The 25,094-nt window shown below is 41.9% G+C and overlaps 2 protein-coding genes across 6 annotated transcripts in view; both read left to right on the top strand.

Annotated features, from left to right (window-relative positions):
* Positions 1 to 7,136: 7,136 nt before the first annotated feature.
* Positions 7,137 to 8,138, top strand: LOC121921507 (epidermal differentiation-specific protein-like). Its single transcript, XM_042449678.1, has one exon. The coding sequence runs from the start codon at positions 7,137 to 7,139 to the stop codon at positions 8,136 to 8,138; it is 1,002 nt and encodes a 333-aa protein (XP_042305612.1).
* A 15,142-nt stretch (positions 8,139 to 23,280) lies between these two features.
* The window catches only part of RNF123 (ring finger protein 123), a 152,785-nt gene continuing 150,971 nt past the window's right edge, over positions 23,281 to 25,094 (top strand). For 3 of the 5 annotated variants that reach the window (XM_042452202.1, XM_042452206.1, XM_042452207.1), the window contains exon 1: positions 23,281 to 23,383. The gene's annotated coding sequence lies outside the window, so the exon portion shown is untranslated. Of the gene's footprint in view, positions 23,391 to 23,461; positions 23,571 to 25,094 lie in introns of those variants that run through there. The other 2 variants (XM_042452203.1, XM_042452204.1) reach the window with 2 other exon arrangements.

Genomic DNA, 25,094 nt, shown 5'->3' on the forward strand with positions numbered 1-25,094 from the left:
AAACACTTGTAGTGGAAGTTTGTTTCATTTTAATAAAACACAAACTAGTCTTATGCAATATGCACTCATTCACACACAATCTCTCTCTCTCTTCTCTTTCCATCCTTCAAATTTTAATTTAAAACCAGGCACACCAACTTCCCCAGCTTGGCTCAAAGGTTCTAATATTATAATAGAAAATCTATACCAAATGGTTCCATGTGTGCCTTCTTCTGTGTAGTGTATTTTATTAGTTACCTACTGCTGTAACTTCATGACTTAAAAAACCAAACAAACAACATGTCTTAATTTAGGTAATTTAAACATTTTCACACTTATCTTCTAGGTATGATTCTTCCCAATGCAGATGCTGCCTTATTCCTATCCATCCCATGGGCAGAGAAACATACATTTAAAAGAATAATTCATTTTTATTAAATGCAAACAACAACAACAAAGGGTGGAAACGGAAACACTAATATAAATATAAATTCAATCTTCTTAATCATGTTCAAAATGGAGGACATTTTGGGATTCCTCCTCAAAACGTAGGGCATGTCCTGGAAAAGGAGGACATCTGGTCACCCTGCTCAAAGACAAATTTAATAAATATTAAAACAGTGGAGTGAGACATTTGAAGGAAGGTGACCTTTCACAAAGTGAACCAATTAATTCTGTTAATTTAGATAATTTAATAAAGATGTGCTTACATGGGATTTAGTGGATCAGCGGTATAAGAACAAACATAAATTCTACCCAATTGACAAATTATATGATGTTTCTTTGATCCTGTATATTTAATAACCTTCAGAAGAAATAAAAGTTGAGTCGCATTGCCTTCAGTTTTCCCCCCATAGAAATTCAGTACTGTATATAAATACAATATTAATATTTGGGGTTGGGTTTATTTTAGTTGGAAGAAAGGGTGCAAAAGAAAATCCCAATCCTTTCATACTATGTAATTGTAACATTATGATTCCATTTTATCTGCCATGTCTCTACCCATGGAATAGCGGGATTTGCAGTTTAAAGGTAAAGGTAAGGGTAGTCCCTTGACATGAATGTCTAGTCATACCTGACTGTAGGGGGCAGTGCTCATCTCCGTTACTAAGCCAAAGAGCCAGCATTGTCCAAACACTATTCTGGTGGTCATGTGGCTAGCATGACTGCATCAAACGCAGTTATCTTCCCACCAAAGTGGTACCTATCTATCTATTTCCATTTGCATGCTTTCAAACTACAAGGCTGGAGAAGCTGGGACTAGTGACAGGAGCTCACTCCATCATGTGGCACCCGGGCCTCGAACTGTCAACCTTCTGATTGTCAGAACTGGAATCTTAACCACTAAGCCATCACATCCCTATTTGCAGTTTAGGGAAGGATATTTAGAATTCTTAGCCAGAGAGTTTTAGAGACTCCAAAAACTACAAATCCAAGCATGCAGTAGTATAATTGGGTAGGGGCCCTCAGTGTGGTGTATGTAAATTACTTCCTTCCTTCCCTCCCTCCTTCACTGCTACATATCTTTACAATTATATATCTTAAAGACTGTATTTAACAATCTTTGGGCTGATGTTAAAGACATTACTTGAAGTAATACTGTAAGAAATTACATGAAGTAAAGGCCATCTATCAGAAGTGGTGTGATCGTGTATTCATGCATAGCAAGGGGTTGGACTGGATGGGCCTTGGGTTCTCTTTCAGCTTTATGATTCTATGATTCTCAGTACTTAATTCTCTTCCATTTGTGTAGCAGTTGTGTATATCTACACATTTACACATGTATACACAACAACTGTGTACATCTACATATTCAACGATCCATGGGAGTGGTAGATGCATTGGACAGATGTCTCAGGCAGTCGAAATAGCAAAATAATATTTTCAAAACAAAATTGGTTCAAAATCAAACCAGCATGAAAGGATATTTTTAAATCGTAATAGCGAAATCAGTAGACATATTAAAAGTTATATGTAGTAAACAACATTTAAATTATAGCTTTGTACTGAATGTAGTTTTGCTATGCGAGTGAAAATGTGTCTACAATTAAGAGAACCCACATTTGCTTGAAATACTTGATCTGTGTCCAGGGGAGTAATATCCTCATGTCTTAACAAATGTGTTTTGGTGGTTAGAACTGTGTGACTTGCGAAATTCTTTCAGTAATTGATGGCATACTTCACAATAATTCAACACTCTACTGAGTGACATGCCATTTCCTTCATTTGTTCTTTTTTAACCTATGCACATACATTCATTTAAGAACAACGGTGACACAGTGGTTAAATGCCAGTACTGCAGCCTCTCACAGCCACAAGGTTGTGAGTTCGATCCCAGGCAGGGCTCCGGGGTCGACTCAGCCAGGCATCCTTCCAAGGTTGTTGAAATGAGTACCCAGCTTGTTGGGAGCAATTAGCTTACACTTTGTAAACCACTTGGGGAGTGCTTAAGTGCGCTGATAAGTGGTATAGAAATGTACTTACTATTGCTAACAAGAACCATGAATGAATAGAAAGAACAAACCAGATTAAATTCAGAATATTAAATGGTCAAAGGAAGCATGAAATAAGGAGAGGCATCCACTTCAAAGTGGTTCTGAGGAGAGGTCCATTCCTTTTGAGAGTCATAATTTAACTCATTGTTGACATGTAGTACAACACCAACATCACCCAGTATGTTCTTCTCCAACCTTTCTAAAGACCTTGTATCCAGAATTGAAACAAGCTCTTATTCTCTCTGTTCCTCTAGGAACATTGTTACATATGGCTTTTAAACTGTGATTGTATTGGAAAAGAAGCGACTTTGGCGATAGTTATCGCATGATGACACCTTTGACCTGTAGCTGCCCTGTCCCCGACCCGTCCCTTTTCATTGATGGGGAAAATCTGTGAATGAACTGGCAATTGTGCAAGTTCCAGGTGTGAAATGTCACTCCCAGGGCAGTTGCATGATTGCCTGTAATGTGGTGTCAGTGTTCCCTCCTGCCCCATTCCCCCCTCCCCTTGCTATTGCAAAGCAACCTGATTTATTTATTTTTCTATTTCTTTCTTTTTTATTTTTTAAGACTTTAATTATGGCAGCAGAGCTCCAGAATAGTGCAAAAAGGTTAAAAAACAAACACACACACACACACACGTAAAACCTAAAAGAATGCTAGTGGGGCTTTTTCCTTCAGATCATGGCGCCAACCCAGTAGGGTGCTGCAATCCTCTCAGACGAAGCACCAGAAGTAGTCTTTGGATTCCCTGCAGAAATCTTCTGGGAAACTCTGAGAGAGAAACTAGCTGGCCATACCCCAATCCACCCACAACCCAATCCACCAAAACCCCAGTAATGGAGTTCTCATGGAAGGAAGCAGGACCAGAAATCTGCCGCAAAAAAGCTACTCTGAGGATGCCAGCCACAGATACTGATGAAACGGCAGGAAGAAACTCTTCTAGAACATGGCCATACAGCCTGAAAAACTCACAAAAAACTATTAAAAAGGTAGTGTTTGGTTGCATGAAAAGTGGCCATTAATGGATTATTTCCAGTGTGCAAAAATGTGTCAACATAGCACTGTGGAATGATAAGACCATTAGACAAGAGACTAGGCCATTTCTGCATCCTGTATGGTCTCTAGTGCTAAACAACCATCAAGTCAAGATTTAGCACTTTCAACTCCCATTAACCTTAATGAAAGAAACCATGAGATTTCAACCTTTTCTATCAAGCTGAAGGGGGATTGTCACAGGAGTCCAAATGGGGGCACAAGCCAATAGGGGAAAGAGCAAAAGAAGAATGATAGAATTTCTCACTGAGAAGATTTTTAATGGAATAATCTATGTTCAAATACAAATGGGAGTGCACATGTGCTAATTTTTAGTATCTCACATAGATCAGAGGAAAAAAATCCAAGCTCTGGACAGCTTTTTGGGTCAGAGTGGATTGAATGTCATCCATCTGCATTCTTCAGGCTGGCTTCAGTTCCAGTCCTCATAAATGTTCTAATTGGTTTCATATTTATTCCGCTTTTGCCTTATATATAGCTAGCAAGTGTCTTAGGGAACTCCCATCTGCTGACAAAGACTGGGTGCTTGCACTGATCACATAACAAGGTGGGTACAAGTTCCTTATATGCTAATGTGTATAAAGTCTTAGTTGTCTGTTATGGAAACTCTAAAGGTTCAGTAGCAGCATGTCATTCAGAATAGAAAGAAAAGCAGAGTAGAAAGGGCAAAAGATCTGGGTGGGTAAAGGTACTGTATTACTGTCTGTACAGTGGGGAACTAGATTTCACTCAGACTATACCTCAACAACTACTAATCCTTTTAGAAACCCCTGTATGCAGGATAGTAATAATATGGAGTGATATATGTTACAAGTGAATTGAGAGCCAGGTCCCAATGTAGGGCAATTTTCCCATTGCTGTCCCCATTTCAAGTTAAAGAATCTTTAGAGCTAGGAACTGGGCTCTTGGGTCCTATGGCTTGGGTCCTGGCTATTTGAAGGACTATGTCTCCTTGTACAAGCCCAGGGTTTTAAGATCATCTGGAGAGGTCCTCCTCAATGTCCTACAACCTTCTCAGGATTGTTGGTGGAAATGTGGGAGAGGGCCTTCTCCCAGACTTTGGAACTGCTTCCCCGGAAAGGCCAGATGGGCCTTGCTCTCCTTCCAGCAGCAGGTTAAAATACTTTTGCACTGCCAGGCCTTTACAAACTCTTGAGGTTAGACTTTTAATGCTGCATGGTTGTGGTTTTGATGTTTTTAAAGGGCCTTATATAGTTTGTTATTTTTATAGTTTTTAAACTATTTTAATTGTTTTAATATATGATTGTTTAATTGTATGTTTTATACTTTGATTTAACTTAGTGTTTTTAATCTGTGTTGTTTTAAAATGTTAGTTGCCTTGAGTCCCATTGTTTGGAGAAAAGTGGGATATAAATTAATAAAATCACAATCATCATCATCATCATCATCATGAAGAACAAGATTCCATGTGTCTTTTTGGAGGTTACTTCCCCAAGCTGAAAGGGAAGGCCTACCTTTCTCTCAGTCAAAACGCCCAACCTAGCCAACTGAGCTAGGGTCTCATGCCTACATACTATCTCTAGCTGCTGGGTGGATCCTCATGCATTTCGAGAGCTTGAGAAATGGGCTTTTTGAACCCTCCAATATTTTTCTGCATTTTTGCATTTCTGCCTTTAGTACATGTAGTGGAAGAAAGGTGGGATATAAGTGAATAAAATAAATAAATAAATAAAACATTTCCTCCTACATTTTTTTCATGTTTTGTTCCTACCCAATAACTGACTGAGAAAACAGAATTGGAAAGCTACTGTTAAAACAGTTATAGTTCCCAGGCCATCTGCCCATTATTGTTAGAATGTTTAAATTAATCCTTTTGTTGCCTGTTTTCAAAGGACATTTAATGGTTCCTTTTGACTTAAAATAATGTCTGGATGCTACAAATAATTGGCGGACCCAAGATAATATTAAAAACAAATACAAACATACAGAATAAAAATTAAAAATCCATAGAAATAATGAGAATGCGAAGACAGTATGGTCAGATTTGTTCCCCAGCAATGACACCCAAGAAGAACACATTAAAAAAACAAAAACTGAAAATTTACAGTGAATACTCTTTTTAAGATGCAGCCCTTTTCTCCATGAGAACAGTCAGTTTGCCCTGAACAGCTTACTTTCTTTCAACAAGAACATACAGCTTGTCCTGTAAATTTTTTGTTTCATTAAAAAAATATTCTGGAGGTTGCCCTTGACCAGTTTGAGAAAAAGCAACAAAAGGCAGCAGATCTACCCCATCCTCCAAATGTACTAGTAGTGATTAAGGTTGCAGTCCAATATGCATTTACCTGTGAATAAGTCTTATCTGATAAAGATATAGATAAAAGAAACAAAACAAAGGCTTACAGTTACAGGGCAAAGGGACTGAAATCCTCATTTTCTTACAATTATATTTTATCATTTTTTTTATTATTACAGTACTTCCAAGCTCTGGGGAAGAGTCTATTGTATATTTTATCTATGCTCCAAACATTTGTCTTCTGTAACTCAGAAGCTTGGGTGGCTGAAAAAGGTGGTATTTCCATATTTTAATTCTGGATGCATATTAACTAATTGGTTGTATACATCTAAATCTAAAACTAAATCAGTGCAACCAATGTCCTTTGATAAGCATCTGGTTATGAGCAAATAAATCCAACATGAGCGTTTACATTCTAAAATTTTGACTGAAATAGAAATGTGCTGAACGTACATCCTTGGAGACAAACAACCCTATTCATATTTACTCAGCTGTGGCCTACACTCAAGAAGGTTTGCCATCCTTAGTAAATGCACATAGGATTGTAGCCTTTGTGCATGATTCTATGCATGGTACGTCCCTTTAAATTCCACATGAATTCAAGGGGACTTCTTCACAGATAAATGTATGTAGTGCTAGTTAAATCGCTCCAGACTCTAAAGAGATCAGGTAGCTCCCATATCTGAAATAAGTGAGGTAAAATTGGAGTTGCCAGAACCTTAAATGAGATTTTTGAGATGGCCTGCAGGAAGAAACTGGAGTGGCTTCAGTGGTAAAGCCAAGCACAGGGTCCTGTAAGATTTGTAGGCCTGGGGGCAGAGTCTACCACAAACTTTGTCCATTGATGCCAGTTTTGGACCAGCTCCCTTCTACACTGGTTTCTTTCCCCATTGAGGCTAACACAGTGGTGGCAGTGGAGCTTCTCTAGTAGATACTGGGCAGTTGCCTTCCTCACAATTCCATTGCTGCTGTAGTGTTGAGGGAAGGAAAGGAGAGATAGCTCTGCCCCTAGATTTTTTGGAAACTGGCTCCAAAGCCACAGCTTGACCAAAGCAGCTTTTTCTCACATTGGCAACTGGCCATCCAATGTACTTCTGAGTAAACATGGTGAGGATGCTAATATTTTAGTAAACAAGGAGACTTGGAATTAGTAATGTATTTTCTCCACCAGCACAAAGTAACCCCCTTTTTTATCTACACAGCTACATTTGCTTTTGTTTTAGTGTATTTTCTTCTGTGTCTTTTCCCCCCTCATGTTAGAAATTGAATTTCTGCAAAAGAAAAGGTGCCTTGCATTTTCTACTATTTTCTGAGGTGAAAAAGGATTGCCTATCTCCAGCCTGCCAAAGATGAATAAAATTATTGTTTATGAATATGAAGACTTCAATGGACTCAGTAAAGAATTCATTTCAGATGTTCCTGACTTACGCAGTGTGGATTTTGGAGATTGCATTTCCTCCTTGAAGGTCATTGGACAACCGTGGCTGGCCTTCCAGAATCCAAACTACAAAGGTCTGCCTGCTGCATTCGAGGAAGGGGAATACAAGCGCATCCCCTTAAATAATCAAATTTCTTCTCTCCAGCTAGTGACTGAAGACTTGGAAAATCCTCAGATCACACTTTATGAGAACGCAAAATATGAAGGGGCAAGCAAAGTAATAACAGAGGAAACAAACCTGACGTATGGATATTTCAATAACAAGGCATCTTCCCATATTGTCCAGAAAGGAGCCTGGCTCCTTTATGAAAAAGCTTATCGAAGTGGCTGGCTCTGTATTGCTCGGGAAGGAACAAAAAATCCTGATTATGGCTCAATATTTAATTTCCATGATAAGTGTTCTCATGTATATCCTCTTAAAGCCGGACGGCCTGTTATCACAACCAAGATCTTATGGGATCGCAAGAAGGTGGAGAGTGAAAGTGAAGTGGTGATTGATGAATTCATTGGAATTAATGCCACAGATTTTGAGCAAACATTCAACAGTAGCAACAGCAGAGTCTATGAAACAGCCACAAGCCACAGCTTTAAATTCACACCTAACCTTCAAATAGATGAGAAGTTCACCTTAAGCATAGATCCAAGCACAACCCTCACTGTGGAGAAAGGAAAACCAGAGTCTATTCATACTATAGACAAAGTGAAGGTGATTGTGCCAGTCAAGATTCCACCACATTCAGAACTGAATGTCCAGGTCATCAAGAAGCTGGTCACTGCCTCGGCACCTGTGGAAGTGAGCATTACCAGGAATGGGAAGACAAAGACAGAGATTGGAGAGTATCGTACTGTGTCAGGACGTAGCATCAATGCAAGATATGCCGTTAAGCCAATTGAGATAAAAAAGAAAACATAGGGGCTGAATGCATAGAGCAAAAGGCCTGTGTTCTTCCTGGCCTGGCATTGTCCTGTTTAGATGACATAGGCCAACAGCCCAAGGCTGGAAATGCACAGACTGGACACCATTCTGACAGATTTAGCCTGACCCTGGCCCAACCAGCCCTTAGACCAATCTAAAACTCCTGGCTGTTTGCATCAGTTTCCCAGAAACTCCACCCTGACCGTCAGTAGACAGGGGACAGCTGCATGCCTCCTTACTTGCCACCATTGTTGTTCTACTTGCATGCCCAGTCATGTCCTGTGATGCTGGAAGAGGGTTCCTGGCTACATAGGGGAAGCCAGGCAACCCATTTCCACCCTTATGGACCATGGTGGGGGCCTGCAAGTAGAACAGTGGCAGTGGCAGTAGTAAGGGTGTGCACAGCGGTGCAGCTCCATGGTATGGCAGTGGGTGGGCAGCTGAACACCTGCCTGTCCTTGTGCCAGACTAGGTGAGTGCTAGGGACAGCAACAGGCAAACAACAGTTTTCCTGTCATATCCTGCTTGTGCATTCAGCCTAATACACTCAGTATATTTTCAAAAACCAATTGGCCATGTCAGCCAACCTCTCGTATTTGGAGCTGAACATCCGAAGTTTTGACTATACCAATCTAGAAGTGCATTTATCTACATTTAGTCCTTGATTTCTAGATGTATATCCTTCTCTGAACTCTGAAAGCTTTACTTCTTGTGCCAATAATAAATGTCTGGCTTCCGAAGGGCAGCTAAGAGTAGGTTACAGCTCAGGTGAATTGGACAGAAGGCCTTCCCAGATAGGGTTGTCAGCTTTTTCAAATGACAATACGGTACAGCCCTCGTTGTTGTCAGACCAGCTCAGGTATGGCTGATATACACAAGACATGCCTATATAACACCTGCCTCAAGTCTGCCTCTCGAGAATTTCAGGCTCCCCACAAGTTGGGAGCTGGGTATTGAGAGACTTGGGAGCTTATTGCATGAACTTTAAAACCGGCTCAAGCCTCCCAGGCTGAAGCCAGGACACGGGATGGAGGCAGGGAATATCGCATGCTAAATTGCTGCCTAATCACCGGTCGCCATCAGCCCAGGTCCAAGCCGGGTCCCAGCTGTGCTCTGCCAGCACTTTGGAAGTTGGAAGCTTTCCGACTTCTAAAAAGTGCTGGCGGAACGTGACTGGGACCCAGGCTGATGACAGCTGGCAATTAGGCAGTGATTTAGTATGTGATATTCCCCGTCTCCATCTCGTGTCTCGGCTCCATCCCAGGAGGCTTGGACCGGTTTTAAAGTTCATGCGATAAGCTCCTTGATGAGGAATTTATATCCTGCTTCATGCTTTACTCACCTCAGTCACCTGGACCTATAGAGCTGAGAGAAAGAATAACAGACACGAGTTGTGCTCACAACAGATGGCATTTGTTATATCATTTGAGGTCATTTTGCCGCATACTAAATACTTGGGGGTTGGTCTTTTGTGAGAGTGGCTGGTGCTTGCTTTTCCTGTTTTCACCAAATCAAAGCATGTGGGATACGGGGTTGCTCTGCCTCAAAGACAAAAACATATGCAACATAACCCTTGGTGGTGCTGTGTTCTTGTGGGTCTTGTGGACACTTTGGGCTCTGGTAATTTGTACCAGCATCCCCACCCTCCACCTGCCCTGAACTTGTGGAAAGCTTGCTGAGATGCTGTCTCCTAAATGCATTCTGGTGACCACACCTTTTTCAATTTTGAACACCCCCCACCCCAGATGCTTCCTGAACATTTCCCTTAATAAAATTGATTGAAAAATACCGCAATAGAACTCTGCATATGTAATTAAACCAGATGTTTGAATGTCAGCATCTGCCAAGAGGGGGACTGGTTTCATGAACATGCTTTGTATATCACATAGTCATCCATATAAACTGAAAAGACATATTCAAGGAATTATGAGACAACTAGATGACTTAGACTTGTATCTACTGTGTGTTTCTGATCCAAACCTGTTTGTTCTTCTCATTCCAGTACTGAAGGCAAAGAAATTGCAATGTAGTACTGTACATCTCTCCAGGAAGGAATGTAGGCTGCATACCACATGTGAGCATTCCACACCCTGTAGGTTCCATTTAGCCTACAATACCTAGTGTGGTGCAGTGATTTGAGTGCTGGACATCAACTCTGGAGACCAGAGTTCGATTCTCCGCTCAGTCATGAAATCCACTGGGTGACCTTGGGCAAGTCACATGCTCTCAGCCTCAGGGGAAGCCAATGGACCTTACGACACAGGGCACAGAAGTAGGGTCAGTTCGCATTGGTCAATGCGTATTCGCGTTATATCGCATTGGTGTTCCACACCTGTGAGCTCAGAATACGTATTGACCAATGCGATATAACGTGAATACGCTTTGGCCAATGCGTATTCACGGTGGGGTTCCAAACTGAAGGCAGCCGGCTCCTCCGTTTTGCGAGTCCGCAAAATTAGTGGATTCACAGGATCCATATTAATGGCCAGTGCGAAACCTCTGCTGCTTTCGCTGGTGTGTACATCCAATCCGCTGGTTCTCCTGAAGACCACCGGGTTACAAATTTCCCATGATGCTGTGCTGGAATTTCCCCCATCTCCTTCCGTTGGCCCTTTCCCCTTTCAGGACAACCGCCGGGGCTGGGAGCGTTATTTCCACTGAACGAGATAAAGCAGAAACCTTTTGTGTCGGGGGGGGGAATGTATATGTATATGTGTGTATATATGTATATGTATGTATACACACACACACACAAACACACACACACACAGATGTGTGTGTAAGCATATACATGCAGCATTACACTTTTGGCTGCTCCACAGTTTGTGTGTGTGTGTGTGTGTATATATATGTGTGTGTGTGTGTGTATGTATATGTATGTATACACACACACACACACAGAGCTGTGTGTGTACACATATAAATACGGCTTCACACTTTTGGCAGTACCACTATGTGTATATGTGTGTATATCTATATGTGTGTGTGTGTGTACACACACACACACACACACATATATATACAAACACTCAAGCAGACAGATGTGTGTGTGCACATATAAATACGGCATCACACTTTTGGCTGTGGCACAGTGTGTTTTTGTATATATGTGTGTGTGTTTGTGTGTGTGTATATATATATGTATATGTATGTGTGTGTATATATATGTGTGTGTGTGTGTGTCTATATATATATGTATATTAACACTCATACAGACAAATGTGTGTGTACACATAAAAAAGGCATCACACTTTTGGCTGTACCACTATGTGTATATGTATGTGTGTGTGTGTGTATGTGTGTATAAACACTCATACAGACAAATGTGTGTGTACACATAAAAAAAGGCATCTCTCTTTTGGCTGTACCACTATGTGTATATATATATGTATGTATGTATGTATGTATATATATATAAGTATGTATGTGTGTATTTATGTGTGTGCATACACACACACACACACACACACACATACAGATGGTCCATACCCCTTTCGTAAGTGGCTAAAGGCAGCAATTCTCGCGATATTACACGCTAAACAGTGACCTCATTCTTCACCCTGGAAGTTAAAAATGTTGCGCCCCGTTCAGAGCCCCACAGAGCATGCGCAAAGCTGCCGATGCGCATCGGCCAATACACATTGTATTGTGTGGTTATCCAATCTGCACTTGCCTCACTTTGCCTGAATACGCATTGGCCGATTCCCAAAACCTCGATTTGGAAGGCCGCCCAGGTGTGAATGAACGATGCAGTATGACGCAAATACGAATCGGCAAAGCGTATTCAGAGAGCGCGGGTGTGAATGAATGATGCGATATAATGTGAATACGCATCGACCAATGTGAACTGACCCTACTTCTGTGCCCTGTGTGGTAAGGTCCAATGACAAACCTCCTCTGAACAAATCTTGCTAAGAAAACCCCATGATAGGTTCACCTTAGGGCCTCCATAAGTCAGAAACAACTTGAAGGCACACAACAACAATAAACCCACCTTGTGCCCTACTGTATGAGAAAAGAGCCAGAAGACTGTTATAAGAAGGAGTTAGGTGGTGTGGTTTATCTAACCAAGAAGCTACAGAGTTAAACTTCACATGTGTTTGGCAAACATTGTTAGTTACTGGGACTGTAGAAGCCTGAGGAATTAGGGAGGAATCCTTGACTTCTCAGGCTTCAGTTGGTATAACTATCTGAACAGGGAAAGATGTCCAGACAGTTGCTAAGGGTTGGGAACATGACCTTCAAAAACAACTGTGATGGATTACCTGTCATACAGTCTAGAGACACACATGTGTACTAATTAGGAAGAAGTGTAAAATCACATGTAGACCAAGGGGCTTTGCATGTATAATTCAAACTCCTTGGACTATGCTCAGAGAGCTTCAAAACAGACCATGGACCTTGGTGGTGCTGTGTTCTTGTGGGCCAATGAAGAGATCTTTCTCCTGCTGTATTGGGGCTCCTGAGACTGTTTAACTGCTTTCCCTGAATCCTTTCCATATATCCTTTTCTGTACAAGTTGGAAATAAAGCTTTAAAGCTTTCCCACAGGTGTAGCTATTGCTCTCTTGATCCTAAAAGAATTGCTTGCCTTTGAACACCCATCTACAGCTGATCAGGCATTGGCTGGGAACAGACTGCTGTTATATGACAAAACAGCACCCTTTGTTAGGATTATTGGGGCAGAGGAAGCACTAACTTCCCTCCATTCTGATGAAAACCACCCTTTGTCTGGCCTTGTGTTAGTGGCATATGCAGGCATATGTATATTTTGGACCTTGTGTAGACTGGTATCCCCCGCCCTGCAATGACCAAAGCCCCTGTCTCCAGACTTACCATAGCAGAGCCACTGCAACTCAGTGGTAGAACTCAGCAGAAAATGTAATAACTTCAAACCTGGCTGTGCTGACGCAGCCAGGTGCCTATGTGATCCCTCTTCCCCTCTCCGGCAGGCATGGAATGGCTAGGAGGGGCTGTAGTCACGCTATGATAAGTCTGTGGGGCTGGTGAATGGCCAGCTGTCGTTTCCAGCCATTGTTTGCTTCTAATAGCACACTGTATACACCCAATAGAAGGTGTATCAATCCACAGTTAGTTTCGCATACCATGTTTCAGAAGATTCTCCTGAATAAACCACCCAAAAAAAACCCTATGATAGATTTGTCTTAGGATCCTTATTAGTAACCACAAAACCTCACCCACTTGTGACAGCCATGAGGTTATTATCCACTTCCTCTTGTTCACTGCTTTTTCAAAAAAGTGACCTCAAAAATAGTGCAGCAAATTTCAGCGCCTATAAAGTGCTGCTTTGTTCAAAAGTATCTTATTCTTTAACAAATGCCTAGGATTATAGACATAGGAAAATATAGAAAAACACACCTTAGGAATGACTTGCAAGGTCTGGAAGTTTTGGGGCTAGTACAGACAGTTTTCAGACATAATTATTTCAGCAGAAAAAAATTAAATATATTTTTGTCCAATGCCACAGACCCAAATAATAGTTTATTTAATGTTACTCTTCTCCCTTTTAAGTACAGGTGCAGGAGAGAGGGAGCTCACAAGGGCTCACAAGGAAACCTGCTTTTATTGAGGAAAGAAAGTTCCAAGCACCCAGAATTTGAGGCAGTTACACTGATGATGCTTGTTCAACCCATGAAGCAGTAGAAAAACTGTAGGGCTGGCATCCTGTTATTGATGTTTATTGTTGCTGTTAACTGCTTTTAAGTTAATCTTGACTCATGGCGACCCTGTCAACGAGACACCTCCAACACACTCTATCCTCAAACACTCTGCTCAGATCCTGAAGACTCAAGGTCATGGCTTCCTTGATTAACTTTATCTAGTATGAGGTCTCCCTATTTTCCTACTGTCTCCACCCTACCTAACGTTATTGTCTTTTCTCATGAATCCTGCACTTCAGGCAGAAAAATGAAATGCACAGATATAGGATGGGGGACACCTGGCTGAATAAAACTACGTGTGAAAGGGATCTGGGAGTCCAAGTAGACCACAAATTGAACAGGATTCAACAGTGTGATGCAGCAGCTAACAAGGCCAATGTGATTTTAGGCTGCATCAATAGAAGTATAATGTCTAGATCAAGAGAAGTAATAGTCTCACTCTATTCTGCTCTGGTCAGGCCCCACCTGGAATATTGTCTCCAGTTCTGGGCACCACAATTTTAAAAGGATGTTGAAAAACTGGAGCGTGGCCAAAGGAGGGTGACCAAAATGGTGAAGGGTCTGGAAACCATATCCTATGAGGAACAACTTAGGGAGCTGGGGATGTTTAGCCTGGAGAAGAGAAGGTTAAGAGGTGACATGATAGCCCTGTTTAAATACTTGAAGGGATGTCATATTGAGGAGGGAGCTAGCTTGTTTTCTGCTGCTCCAGAAAACAGGACCCAGAGCAATGGATGCAAGAGAGATTCCACCTCAACATTAGGAGGAACTTCCTGACAGTAAGGGCTGTTCAACAGTGGAACAAACTCTCTTAGAGTGTAGTAGAGTCTCCTTCCTTGGAGGTCTTTAAACAGAGGCTGGATGGAAATCTGTCAGAGATGCTTTGATTTAGATTTCCTGCATGGCAGAATGGAGTTGGACTGGATGGCCCTAGTGGTCTCTTCCAACTCTATGATTCTATCATTCTATGAAGTAAGGTCAGCCTCAGCTTAGTCATCCTGGCTTGCAGGGAGTGCTCAGACAATCCTAAATTTAATGTTCAGTTGTGTATCTTTGCACGTCAGGATCTTGTCTAGTTATTTCATAGCTACCCTTCCCAGTATTAATCTTACAGTCAAGGCAATCAGGCAATAGCAAGATCAGAACAACTCCAGGGAATTTAGGATAGCATCAGATGTGGGACATTACAAGGGGTGCTAGCAGAAAAATTGGCTTAATGCTTTAGGCTTGAGAAACTTTTATATGTGAACTTCAAGAGGAAATGCACACCACAGGGAGTGGGAAGCAGCAATATTCACAGCCATAAAGTTACAGGGGTCTCTGCAGTGCCACATGCCCTCAGGTCTGTGACTAGTCAGAAGTTCACACAAAGGTCATCCGACCTTTCCAGGTTCATGATTAGGGCCTCTCTGTAACTACCATCATAAATCTAACAAAATATTGGTACCCCAGAATTATGCAGAGTACGCAGGGGTACTCACACACAGAAGCTGAAAGGATCACAGGGTGTGGCCTTGTGGGTGTTCAAAGGAAGATGGCACTCACAACCTGCTCCTTTTAGACCCAAAAATGAAAGCAATGAGCGAAAATCACAGGCACCTTATTAGTTTAAAGTTTGCTTAGGGGTTGTGATTGGTCATTCATGGTCCTTTTAGTAAGGCTGATCTTTGTGATGTGACCCTTTACTTGCACTGAGTCAAGAGTGTAACATATTCTAATCTATAGGCAAAAGATGTTATAATCCTCATTACCATCACAGCTGCAACCATAGGGAATGCAAATGGGAGATGGGTATAGTTACCAATAGTGAGGACATTTTGCATTTGCATTTCCCTTGCTGTAAACAGTGTTAAACAAATCTGTGTTTCTTTTCAGACATCAGAAACAACCACCGCCACAAAAAGTGAATAAGCCCCCATTTTATGCTCATTTATGTCAATGGAGTTTATCACACAGGATGGATCCTGTGCAGGAACTGGATTTCACCTGGGGGGGGGGACTGCAAAAGTGGGTAATTTTTCAGATGACACGTGGAGTTAACCTGAAGAGAAAGTAGAAAAAAAACTCACAAAAGCGGGCTGTTTTTCAGACGATGTTAGCGTTAATGAGAATTAACGCGACATTAACCTGAAAAGAATTTAGACAAAACCTGCACCTTTTTACTTTCGGAAAATCTTGAAAGTAAAAAGAGGCAGGTTTTGTCTAATTTCTGTTTGGGTTAATGTCACATTAACCCTGTCGTGTGTGAAAAACTACCCGGCCAATTATAGACCCATCAGTTTATTAAGTATCATTAGTAAGCTGAATGCAAGCCACCTTTTAGAGAAATTATTGTGCTGGATAGAAGATGAAAACTTCCTGAGGTAAGAACAAGCAGGATTCAGGCAGGGGTGTTCATCAGTGGACCAGAGTCTTATATTGCAACATCTACTAGAAAAATATTCATTTCCTGCGGGGGGAGGGCATTCTATGCAGCCTTTATAGATTTTAAACCTGCCTTATTCCAAGAGACAGGTTATGGCAAAAACTGGAGGCCACTAATATCGATAGGCGCCTACTGACTCTCAGACGAAGCCTTTACAACCAAACCTCCTTGAGAGTAAGATGTGATCAAGAAGGGCATTTGACAGATGTGATACCCACATATAAAGGGGTAAAAGAGGGTTGTGTTTTGGCTCCTACCCTATTCAATATCTACATTGATTCACTGGTCAGAGTATTGTCCAGAGAGAACTTCCATCCACTTAAACTGGCAGGGAGATCTATTTCCACACTCCTTTATGCAGATAATGCAGTTCTCTTGTCTTTAACCTGTGTAGGACTGAGACGCCTCTTAAAAATGCTGGGAACATATTGTAATACAGAACAATAAACAATTAAATATTTTTACTCAGAAAAAATGTAAACATTGTTGGCAAGTGAATGGCTACCAACTTGAACAGGTTAAATCATACAAATATTTGGGAGTAATTTTTCATTGTTCTGGATCTTAGAGAGCTCAAATCTCCTATGCAATTGCAAATATACAATGGAGTTACAATTCACTTATCTCTTTCTTTTATAGCAAAGGTGGCCAACACATTCCTTCAGCTACTCAGGTGTTTAAAGTGAAGATCCTCCCCCAAAGTTTATTTGGTGCACAAATATTTGCGTTTAAAAATATTGCAGCCCTGGAAACTGTTCAATCAAAATTTCTGAGAACTATTCTCAGCTTGCCAAGCTGTGTACCAAATGTTTTTCTCAGGTTGGAAACAGGCTTAATTTCTATTGAATCACAAATATGGATATATAAATTAGATTATTGGTTAAAGATTTTATTTACTCCCAAACGCCTAGTCCCCTTGACTCTTAATGATATATTTCAGTCAAGATGGAAAATGCTGGTCGAGGAAAACGTGCAATCCATGGGCTTCTCCCAAACTGTTATTCTAGCCATGGGGCTCGCAAAAGCCAAAGAGAACATCCATGAGTGCATACGGGACATTGAACTACAAAATCATATAAGCGCAGCCTCTTTTCATTCACCTTCTTGCTGCATATTTGAGCAATCCAACAAATCCAAAGTATAGGAAAGCCTTTACTGTGGCCAAATTTAATGTACTTCCATCGGCCTTACTTGCAGGAAGATATAACAAACCATTCTGTGAACGTTTATGTCCTTGTGGGTCTGGGGAGGTAGAAACAGTGGGCCATGTTTTATTGTATTGCACCTTTTACCGGGAACTGTAGCATTGTTTTATAGTACCAATTTACAAAAAATACCAGGTAAACCTGATGCATTTTACATTTATTACCTTCTGGCTGATCAGCAGCCAGTGATTATAACCAAGGTGGCAAGTTTTTGCGTTGCTGCAATAGCTTGTAGACGAAAAATGGTGTCTTAATTTTTAATTTTTACTCTATTGATTTCATCTAGTATTTGCATTTGAAGGGATTTCACTCTATACAGTTATCTGAATTTATAGCCTCCAAGCTGTATTCCTATTGTATTTGTACTATACCATTTGCATTCTTTTTTTCCTATTGGGCATTGTATAATATTGTACTTTTTAATATTATTTTATGCTGGTCATCGACCGTAATAAATTTCATTTTATTTCGTGAACAGGTTCAGGTCCCACTTAATGGTGCAAATCTTCTTTTTCTTTTCAGCATCTGTAATATTCTTTAGATTTTGGGTTACTGTCTGGCTCTGGTTCTTCTATTGCATCAAGACAGTGAGCAGCACCCATTCTTTCTTCTTTAGGTGCAGGTTGTGGCTAACACCCTGTAGATTTAGCTATTTCTTTCAAAGTGTACTTTTAGTTATTGATACTTGTAGATACTGATACTTGATTGCGGGGTGTGTGTGTGTGTGTGTGTGTGTGTGTGTGTTGTGTGCCTTCAAGTTGTTTCTGACATGGTGACCCTGAGACAAATCTATCACGTGTATGTGTGTGTGTGTGTGTGTTTGTAAGATTGGTTCAGAGGTTTGCCATTATTTTCTCTTGAGGCTGGGAGCATGTCACGTGTCCAAGGTCATCCAGTGAGTTTCATGGCTGAGCGGGGAATTGAACCCTGGTCTCCAGAGTTCTAATCCAACCCTTAAACCACTATGCCATGCTGGTCTGTAGCAAAAGTAAGAACAAGGAAATGGTAGGGCCACTATGTGAAAAAGATGGCAAAATGCTAACAGAGGACAGAGAAAAGGCAGAACTACTCAAGACTTTCTTTTCCTCTGTGCTCGAGTGCTCAAGCTGGGGAAAATGGAGCAGATGATGCAGTAGGGGAAATGCAGCATAGAATAGGTAAAGAGGTAGTACAGGAATGCATAGCATCACTGGGGGGGAATGTGACGGTGCAGCACAAACCAGGTCACACTCCAAAAGAGGGATGACACCTGGTAGGACCTTCCCCCCCATGCTGTCCCATTCTTTTCATCAGGAGGAGAAGGACAGGGTGGCAGCAAGGGAGGCCCCATATACTCCCCCTGCGCCTTCCCATTCTTTTGTTTAGGATTTAATTATTTATTGATAAGCATTTGATGACGAGGATAATCCTAACTCCTGTTGTTCTTTCTTATCTTGTATTCACTTTCTGTTGTCTTGGTATTTACATGTTTGCATTTCCCACATTTTTTCATTACGCTCATTGCTGAATCTGCATGTTATCATCATTGTAATTGATTAAGGAGATTACTACATGCGGCTATTAAATTGGATGTGGTGATAAAATAGTGCCTTTAGCAATACTTATCACATGGCATCACCTCCAACCCATAGCTGTTGTGCATGCAAAGTGTAGTTAGGGAATCCTTTTTCACTGACCAGGAAAACCTGTCAATAGCTCCCAATTACATGGTAGTTCCAGGACTCAAGTGGAAAATGTAATTGCTGAAGCAGTTGTGAGATTGGCAGTCATGTGTGCCACAGTTTCCTCCTCTCCCCTCCCCCTCACTATTCCCAAGTAGCCAGATTAGCTTTCTTTCGTTTTTTTTTCTTCTTTTTAAAACTTAAATTATATTACCAGAACTGTGGAATTGCATTTTTTTAATTAAAATAAAATGAAAGGCAAGGTGGATAGGGCATGGGGCAGGGCGGCAGAGTGAATCAGGAAAAGAGTGCAATGGCGGCAGCAGCGCAAGTCGTGCAATTGCAAAGGCATGCAATAATGGATGCTCACACAACAGTATGCTTGTGGTTTCATTAATTTGCATGATTGCGGTGAGAATGGGGCTCATGTGATAATGTCCAAAACTTTTCAAATTTGTCTTCAGATTCTGGTATTTTCTGGTTACTATTACTAGTTCACTGGAACAAGCTCAGCAGAGGTAAAATACAACTTCCCCCCACTATGTACCTGGTTGCTAAATCACCATGTCAGATAGAGTAACCCAACAGAGCTGAAGGCTTTACATGCACCTTGAACCAACTTGGGAGCAGCTGTGAGGATAGTGGCAGCAACCAGATTTTTCCGTACCAGGATGAAGCATCTGGAGGGCAATACATGCCCTACCATGGCCTTAGAGCCAACCTTGTGCCTTCCTGTTGTGATGGACTGGAGATCTCATCATCCACAACAAGCATGGAACTCTGAAAAGTCCAGAGTTCTGAAGAAAAAACAAAAACAAAGGGTAAATGTTCCACATGCCCCTGGCTCCAGCCTCACATTTCTGTTGCTGCTTGGTTTTTATCACACATGGGCCCATCGTATGTTCTATCAGGGCTACTCAGAACAGGGCAGATAGTATATTTCCTATCCACTTCTTTTTGTACTGCTCTGCTGTGACACACAGTCTGACAAGCTAAAGGGGAAATTACAGCACAAGACCAAGCCTGAACCCTTGTGGTCAAACAGAGAACAGTGCACCATAGAGGAATCAATGCTGAAGTAAAAAAGAAGGCAGAGCTGCAGCCACACTGCAAAAATAATCCAAATTGACACCATTTTAACTGCCATGGCACAATGCTAGAGAATTCTGGGAATTGTAGTTTGGTGAGACAATTAGCCTTCTCTGTCAAAGAGCTCTGGCGGCACAACAAACTACAGTTCTGAGAATTCCACTGCACTGAGCCATGGCAGTTAGAGTGGCATCAAACTGGATTATTACTGCAGTGCAGAGGGCCTCAGAGTAATACTTGAATCATATCCAGTGACAAAGCCAGGGCAATATATATTCTTGTTGTTGTTGTTGCTGCGTGCTTTCAAATTGTTTCTGACTGATGGTGACCCTGAAGTGACTCCATCATCAGGTTTCCTTGGCAGGTTTTCTAGGACGTCCATCACAGACTGCCTATTGAGTGTTACTCTGTGGATGACCCCTCATGTCTTAAGATGAATCTGGATAAAATAGAGATCCTGATCTTTCAGCCTAACCGCCCAGTAGCCCCACTTTCAGGCCCTTCACTGGGTTTACAGGGTTACACACTGACCTCTCTTTTGCCAGAAATCTTGGAGTCCTGCTGGTTGATAGTCTGTCCCTACATTCCTTTATCGAGGCAACTGCCAAGGTATGTGACTTCTATCTTTTGAGCACCCATAGGATCAGTACTGCACTGATACGCTGAAGGAGAAGAAAATGAAAATATTTAAGGTGGAATCAGATTGTGGACAGCATCTGCTGAACTAATCCTGAAATATTACAAGTGGAAAAGAGGATGTGGTGGTGTCAATGGAGTTTATCACATGGGGGAAATCCTGTGCAAAAACGGGATTTGAAAGCTGGTAAAAAAAACCACAAAAGCAGGTTGATTTTCACACATGTTGTTGTTAAACTAGTGTTAACCTGAACGGAACGTAGACAAAAGGCACTCCCTTTTACTTTGGGGATTTTCCAAAAGTAAAAAGAATTGACTTTTGTCTACTTTCCATCTACTTTCTGTTTGGTTTAACACCACTTTAACAACGACACTGTGTGAAAATCAACCCACTTTGGGAGATTTTTTCCCCCAACTTAAACCCCCATTTCTGCCTGGGATTTCCCCCATGTGATAAACTCGAGAATATGAGATGAGCTGATAATTGGTAGTATTGAATATTTGAGTGCGGTTAAGTTTTGACAGATGGGAAGCCACAATCGGGAAGCCACTGTGGGATGTAAAATAAGAAGAAATTGGAGTTGTTGTGGGAAGGGGATCGACAATGAGGACAGTCACTGCTGGGAACCTATTTTTCTGCTTCAGGCAAAATGGCGATTCCTTGGGTCCCTTTCTGGGAGAAAGGTGGGATAAAAATGAAATTTATAGTAATAATAATAAAATTCACTTAAACTCAATAATAAACAACCAGCAATGTGTTGCCCTTTCATGACACTCCAAACAACACTGTCTTGCTGGTTAGTGTCAGCTCCAGTGTTGGATTTATACAGTAGCCAAATAAGCTAAAAGCCTCTGATTATGTGGGATCTTTTAAAACACCAACAGTTTTTAGAATAACACACATTTTGGTCATCCTACACTTTGTGCCTCCAAGTTATTTTTGACTTATGGCGACCCTAAAGCAACCCTATTGTGGGGTTTTTCTTGGCATTTTTCAGAGGAGATTTGCCATTGCCTTCGGCTGAGGTTGAGAAAGTGTGATGTGCCCAAAGTCACCCAGTGGGTTTTCATGGCCTAGCAGGGAATTGAACCCTGTCCTCCAGAGGCCATGCTGGCCCTATGAGGCAGGTAGGGTCTTTCTTTTCCAGCTCTGAGAACCTTTCCGGTACGCAAAGCATGGGCTGTGTACTTAGCTTCCTAGAAAGGTCACCCAGGCTGGAGTGGGTCTAATGAGCCCTAATAGTAGCTTCTATAATCTATCTGCCTGCTTGATATAGTGGTTTGAGCACTGGACTATAACTCTTCAGGCCAGGGTTCAAATCCCACTCAGCCATGGAAACCCACTAGGTGACCTTGGGCAAAGTCACACTATCTCAGCCTCAGACAATGGCAATTGCAAACATCCTCTGAAGAAATCTTGCCAAGAAAACTCTGTGATAGGATTGCTATAAGTTGTCATGACATGGAGGCACACAACAATAACCCCATTTGCAGATCCAGCGTAGTGTAGCAGGTTGAGCATTGGACTGCAACCCTTGAGAACAGGGTCAGAATGACCAGAGATCATCCTCTTTTTCCAGGACATGTCCTCCATTTCAATGTCTCCCAATCTGAACATGGCAAAGAAGCATGAAATTTATATGAATGCTTTTAGGTTTTATTTTGTCATGTCCTCCATTTTCCCCCAGGACATCGTCTACATTGCAATCCAAAACGTCTTCCATTGGGAGCATGATGAAGAAGCACATGTGTACATTTATTGATAGGAGTGTTTCTAGCTTCCATTTGGTCTTGTCCTCCATCCTTTGTTGAATGCCCTCCATCTGGACCATGACGAAGAAGCACATTTACAGCACTGCAGATATTTCAGGAAAGACAACCCTGAAGGACGAGAAGTGAACGAAAGAAAGGCCAGCCGTTTTATTAGCTGGGTAATAAATTAGTATTAGTAATATTCAAATACAGTATTAATATTAAAATGTTATCCAAAGGTCCAAAGCCCTGACATAGCTTTTTAATAGGAATGTACAGTTTATCCTCAGAGACTGTAGCTATAAAATATATTGGCTATTTGGCTATTTTATGTGTGTGTGTGTGTATATATATATATATATATATGTTATTAATGTTGTCCTCCTCAATTGGAGTGTTTCTCGCTTTTATTTGGCACTGTCCTCCATCCTTCCTCGAAGGCCTCCGCTCTGGGCTCCACAACAAGCTCCAACTCCCAGAATTCCATAGCCTTGAGGCAGAAAAAGAGTTAAAACGGTGCCAAACCGGGTTATTCCCCCAGTGTGGATTCAGCGTTCTTGCAGTGGAGACCAAGATGGCGCCGAAGGAGAGAGAGAGGGAGGGAGAGAGGGAGGGAGGGACCGAGCGTGAGGGGGCGTGGCTAAAACGCGGTCCCACGCTCTGGGGGGCGGAGCCTTCTTTCTCTCGGCCGCCGCGACTCTTGTTGTCCCTGGCGGCGATCCGTAGCAGGGCGGATGTTGTGAGGAGCCGCGGCCGGCAGGGCTGGGCTCAGAGGGCGAGAGACAGCAGCAGCAGTGAGTAGCAGAGGGAGTCTGTGGGGAAAGGGAGGCAGGCGGAGAGGGGGCCTGGGCAGCCGGGAGGAGAGGGGCCAGGGCTAATGCCAACCGGGGCCGCTCCCCAGCACTCTCCTCCGCGGGGGGGAAGGAGGGGCTCGTCCCGGCTGCAGACTGCCAGCCACCCCATTCCCGGACCCTTTGGCCTGTGAGTGGCCCCGAGGGAGGGAGAGACTCTCGCCCTCTTTCCAAACAGCCCGCCTGGCTCTTGCATTATTCCCTGCGGCCCCCCCCCCCCCATGCGTACGAATGCCTGGGTGTAGAGGCATACAGTGTGTCTATGGAGATCACCCCACTACGCTCTTAGGCCTCACTGGACTACAAGCCCCAGAATGCAACAGGAGGCAGGCAGGGCAGTCAGAGTGGAATAGCAGCGCTGTAAGAGCGCAGTGTGGTCATATCCTATGTGTTACTCTGTGTGTGTGTATATAGCTATTTACTTCTATGTCTGTATATATCTAGGGGTGTGTGCGTCTCTTTATACCTATCTACCTGTCTATATCTAGGTGTGGGTATGTATATATGTGTATCTAGCTGTGTGTGTATTATGATGTTTATTCATATCCTGCCTTCCTCCCAGTACACAGACTCAAGGCAGCTTACAAATCTAAAACAGTCCAAGTGTTTATATATCTAGGTGTGTTTGTGTGTATCTATATACCTATATATCTATATCTATAGGTGTGTGTGTGTGTGTGTATATGTGTGTGTGTGTATATATATATATATATATATATATATACACATATATACACACGTACAGTATATATCTCTCTATATCTAGGTGTGTGTGTATCTATATACCTATATATCTAGGGATGTGTGTGTGTATCCATATACCTATATATCTATATATATCTAGGTGTGTGTGTGTCTGTCTGTCTATCTATCTATCTATCTCTATCTATCTATCTGTCTATAGATGTGTGCATGTGTATGTGTGTGTATATATCTATATCTATATCTAGAGGTGTGTGTATATACACATCTCCACCAAATGCTCCTGAGGAAGTAGACTGAAGCCTAGGAAAGCTCATACTGCCAACTTCTTTCTTTAGATACAAAAATCTACAAAATCTCTCTTCATACTGATTCTGCAGGCTAACATGGTGCTCTATTGCTCTGTGTGTGTGTGTGTGTGTGTGTGTAAACGCACATAGACATGCAGTCGGCCCTCTGTTTTTGTGGGGGATCCATTCCGCCTCCCCCTCAAAAATGGAGACTCGCTGATATTCAAGCCTCATAGGCTTGAATGGGGTTCATGTCCGCAAGCACGCACAGGGCCCATGCTGCGGGGCACGCCCCATTGAAGTTAACAGAGGTCACCTCTCCATGAATATTCAGAACCGCAGATATTAAGTCCACGAGAACGGAGGGGCATTTATATATATGTGTGTGTTTATGCATGTATAATGCAAGTGTATATGTGTGTGTGTGTGTGTGCGCGCGCGCATGCGCGTGTGCATATATATATCTGCAGGTGCGTATACATGTTTATGCATGTTTATATGTGTGTGTGTGCGCACACATATATCTGCAAGTGTGTGTGTATATATGTGTGTGTATGTTTATGCATGTGTATATATGTGTGTGCGTGTGCACATATATATTTATATATATCTGTGCGTATATATATGTGTGTGAGTATATATATTTATGCATGTGTATATTT

Source organism: Sceloporus undulatus, chromosome 2, assembly GCF_019175285.1.
Source record: "Sceloporus undulatus isolate JIND9_A2432 ecotype Alabama chromosome 2, SceUnd_v1.1, whole genome shotgun sequence".
Taxonomy (NCBI): domain Eukaryota; kingdom Metazoa; phylum Chordata; class Lepidosauria; order Squamata; family Phrynosomatidae; genus Sceloporus; species Sceloporus undulatus.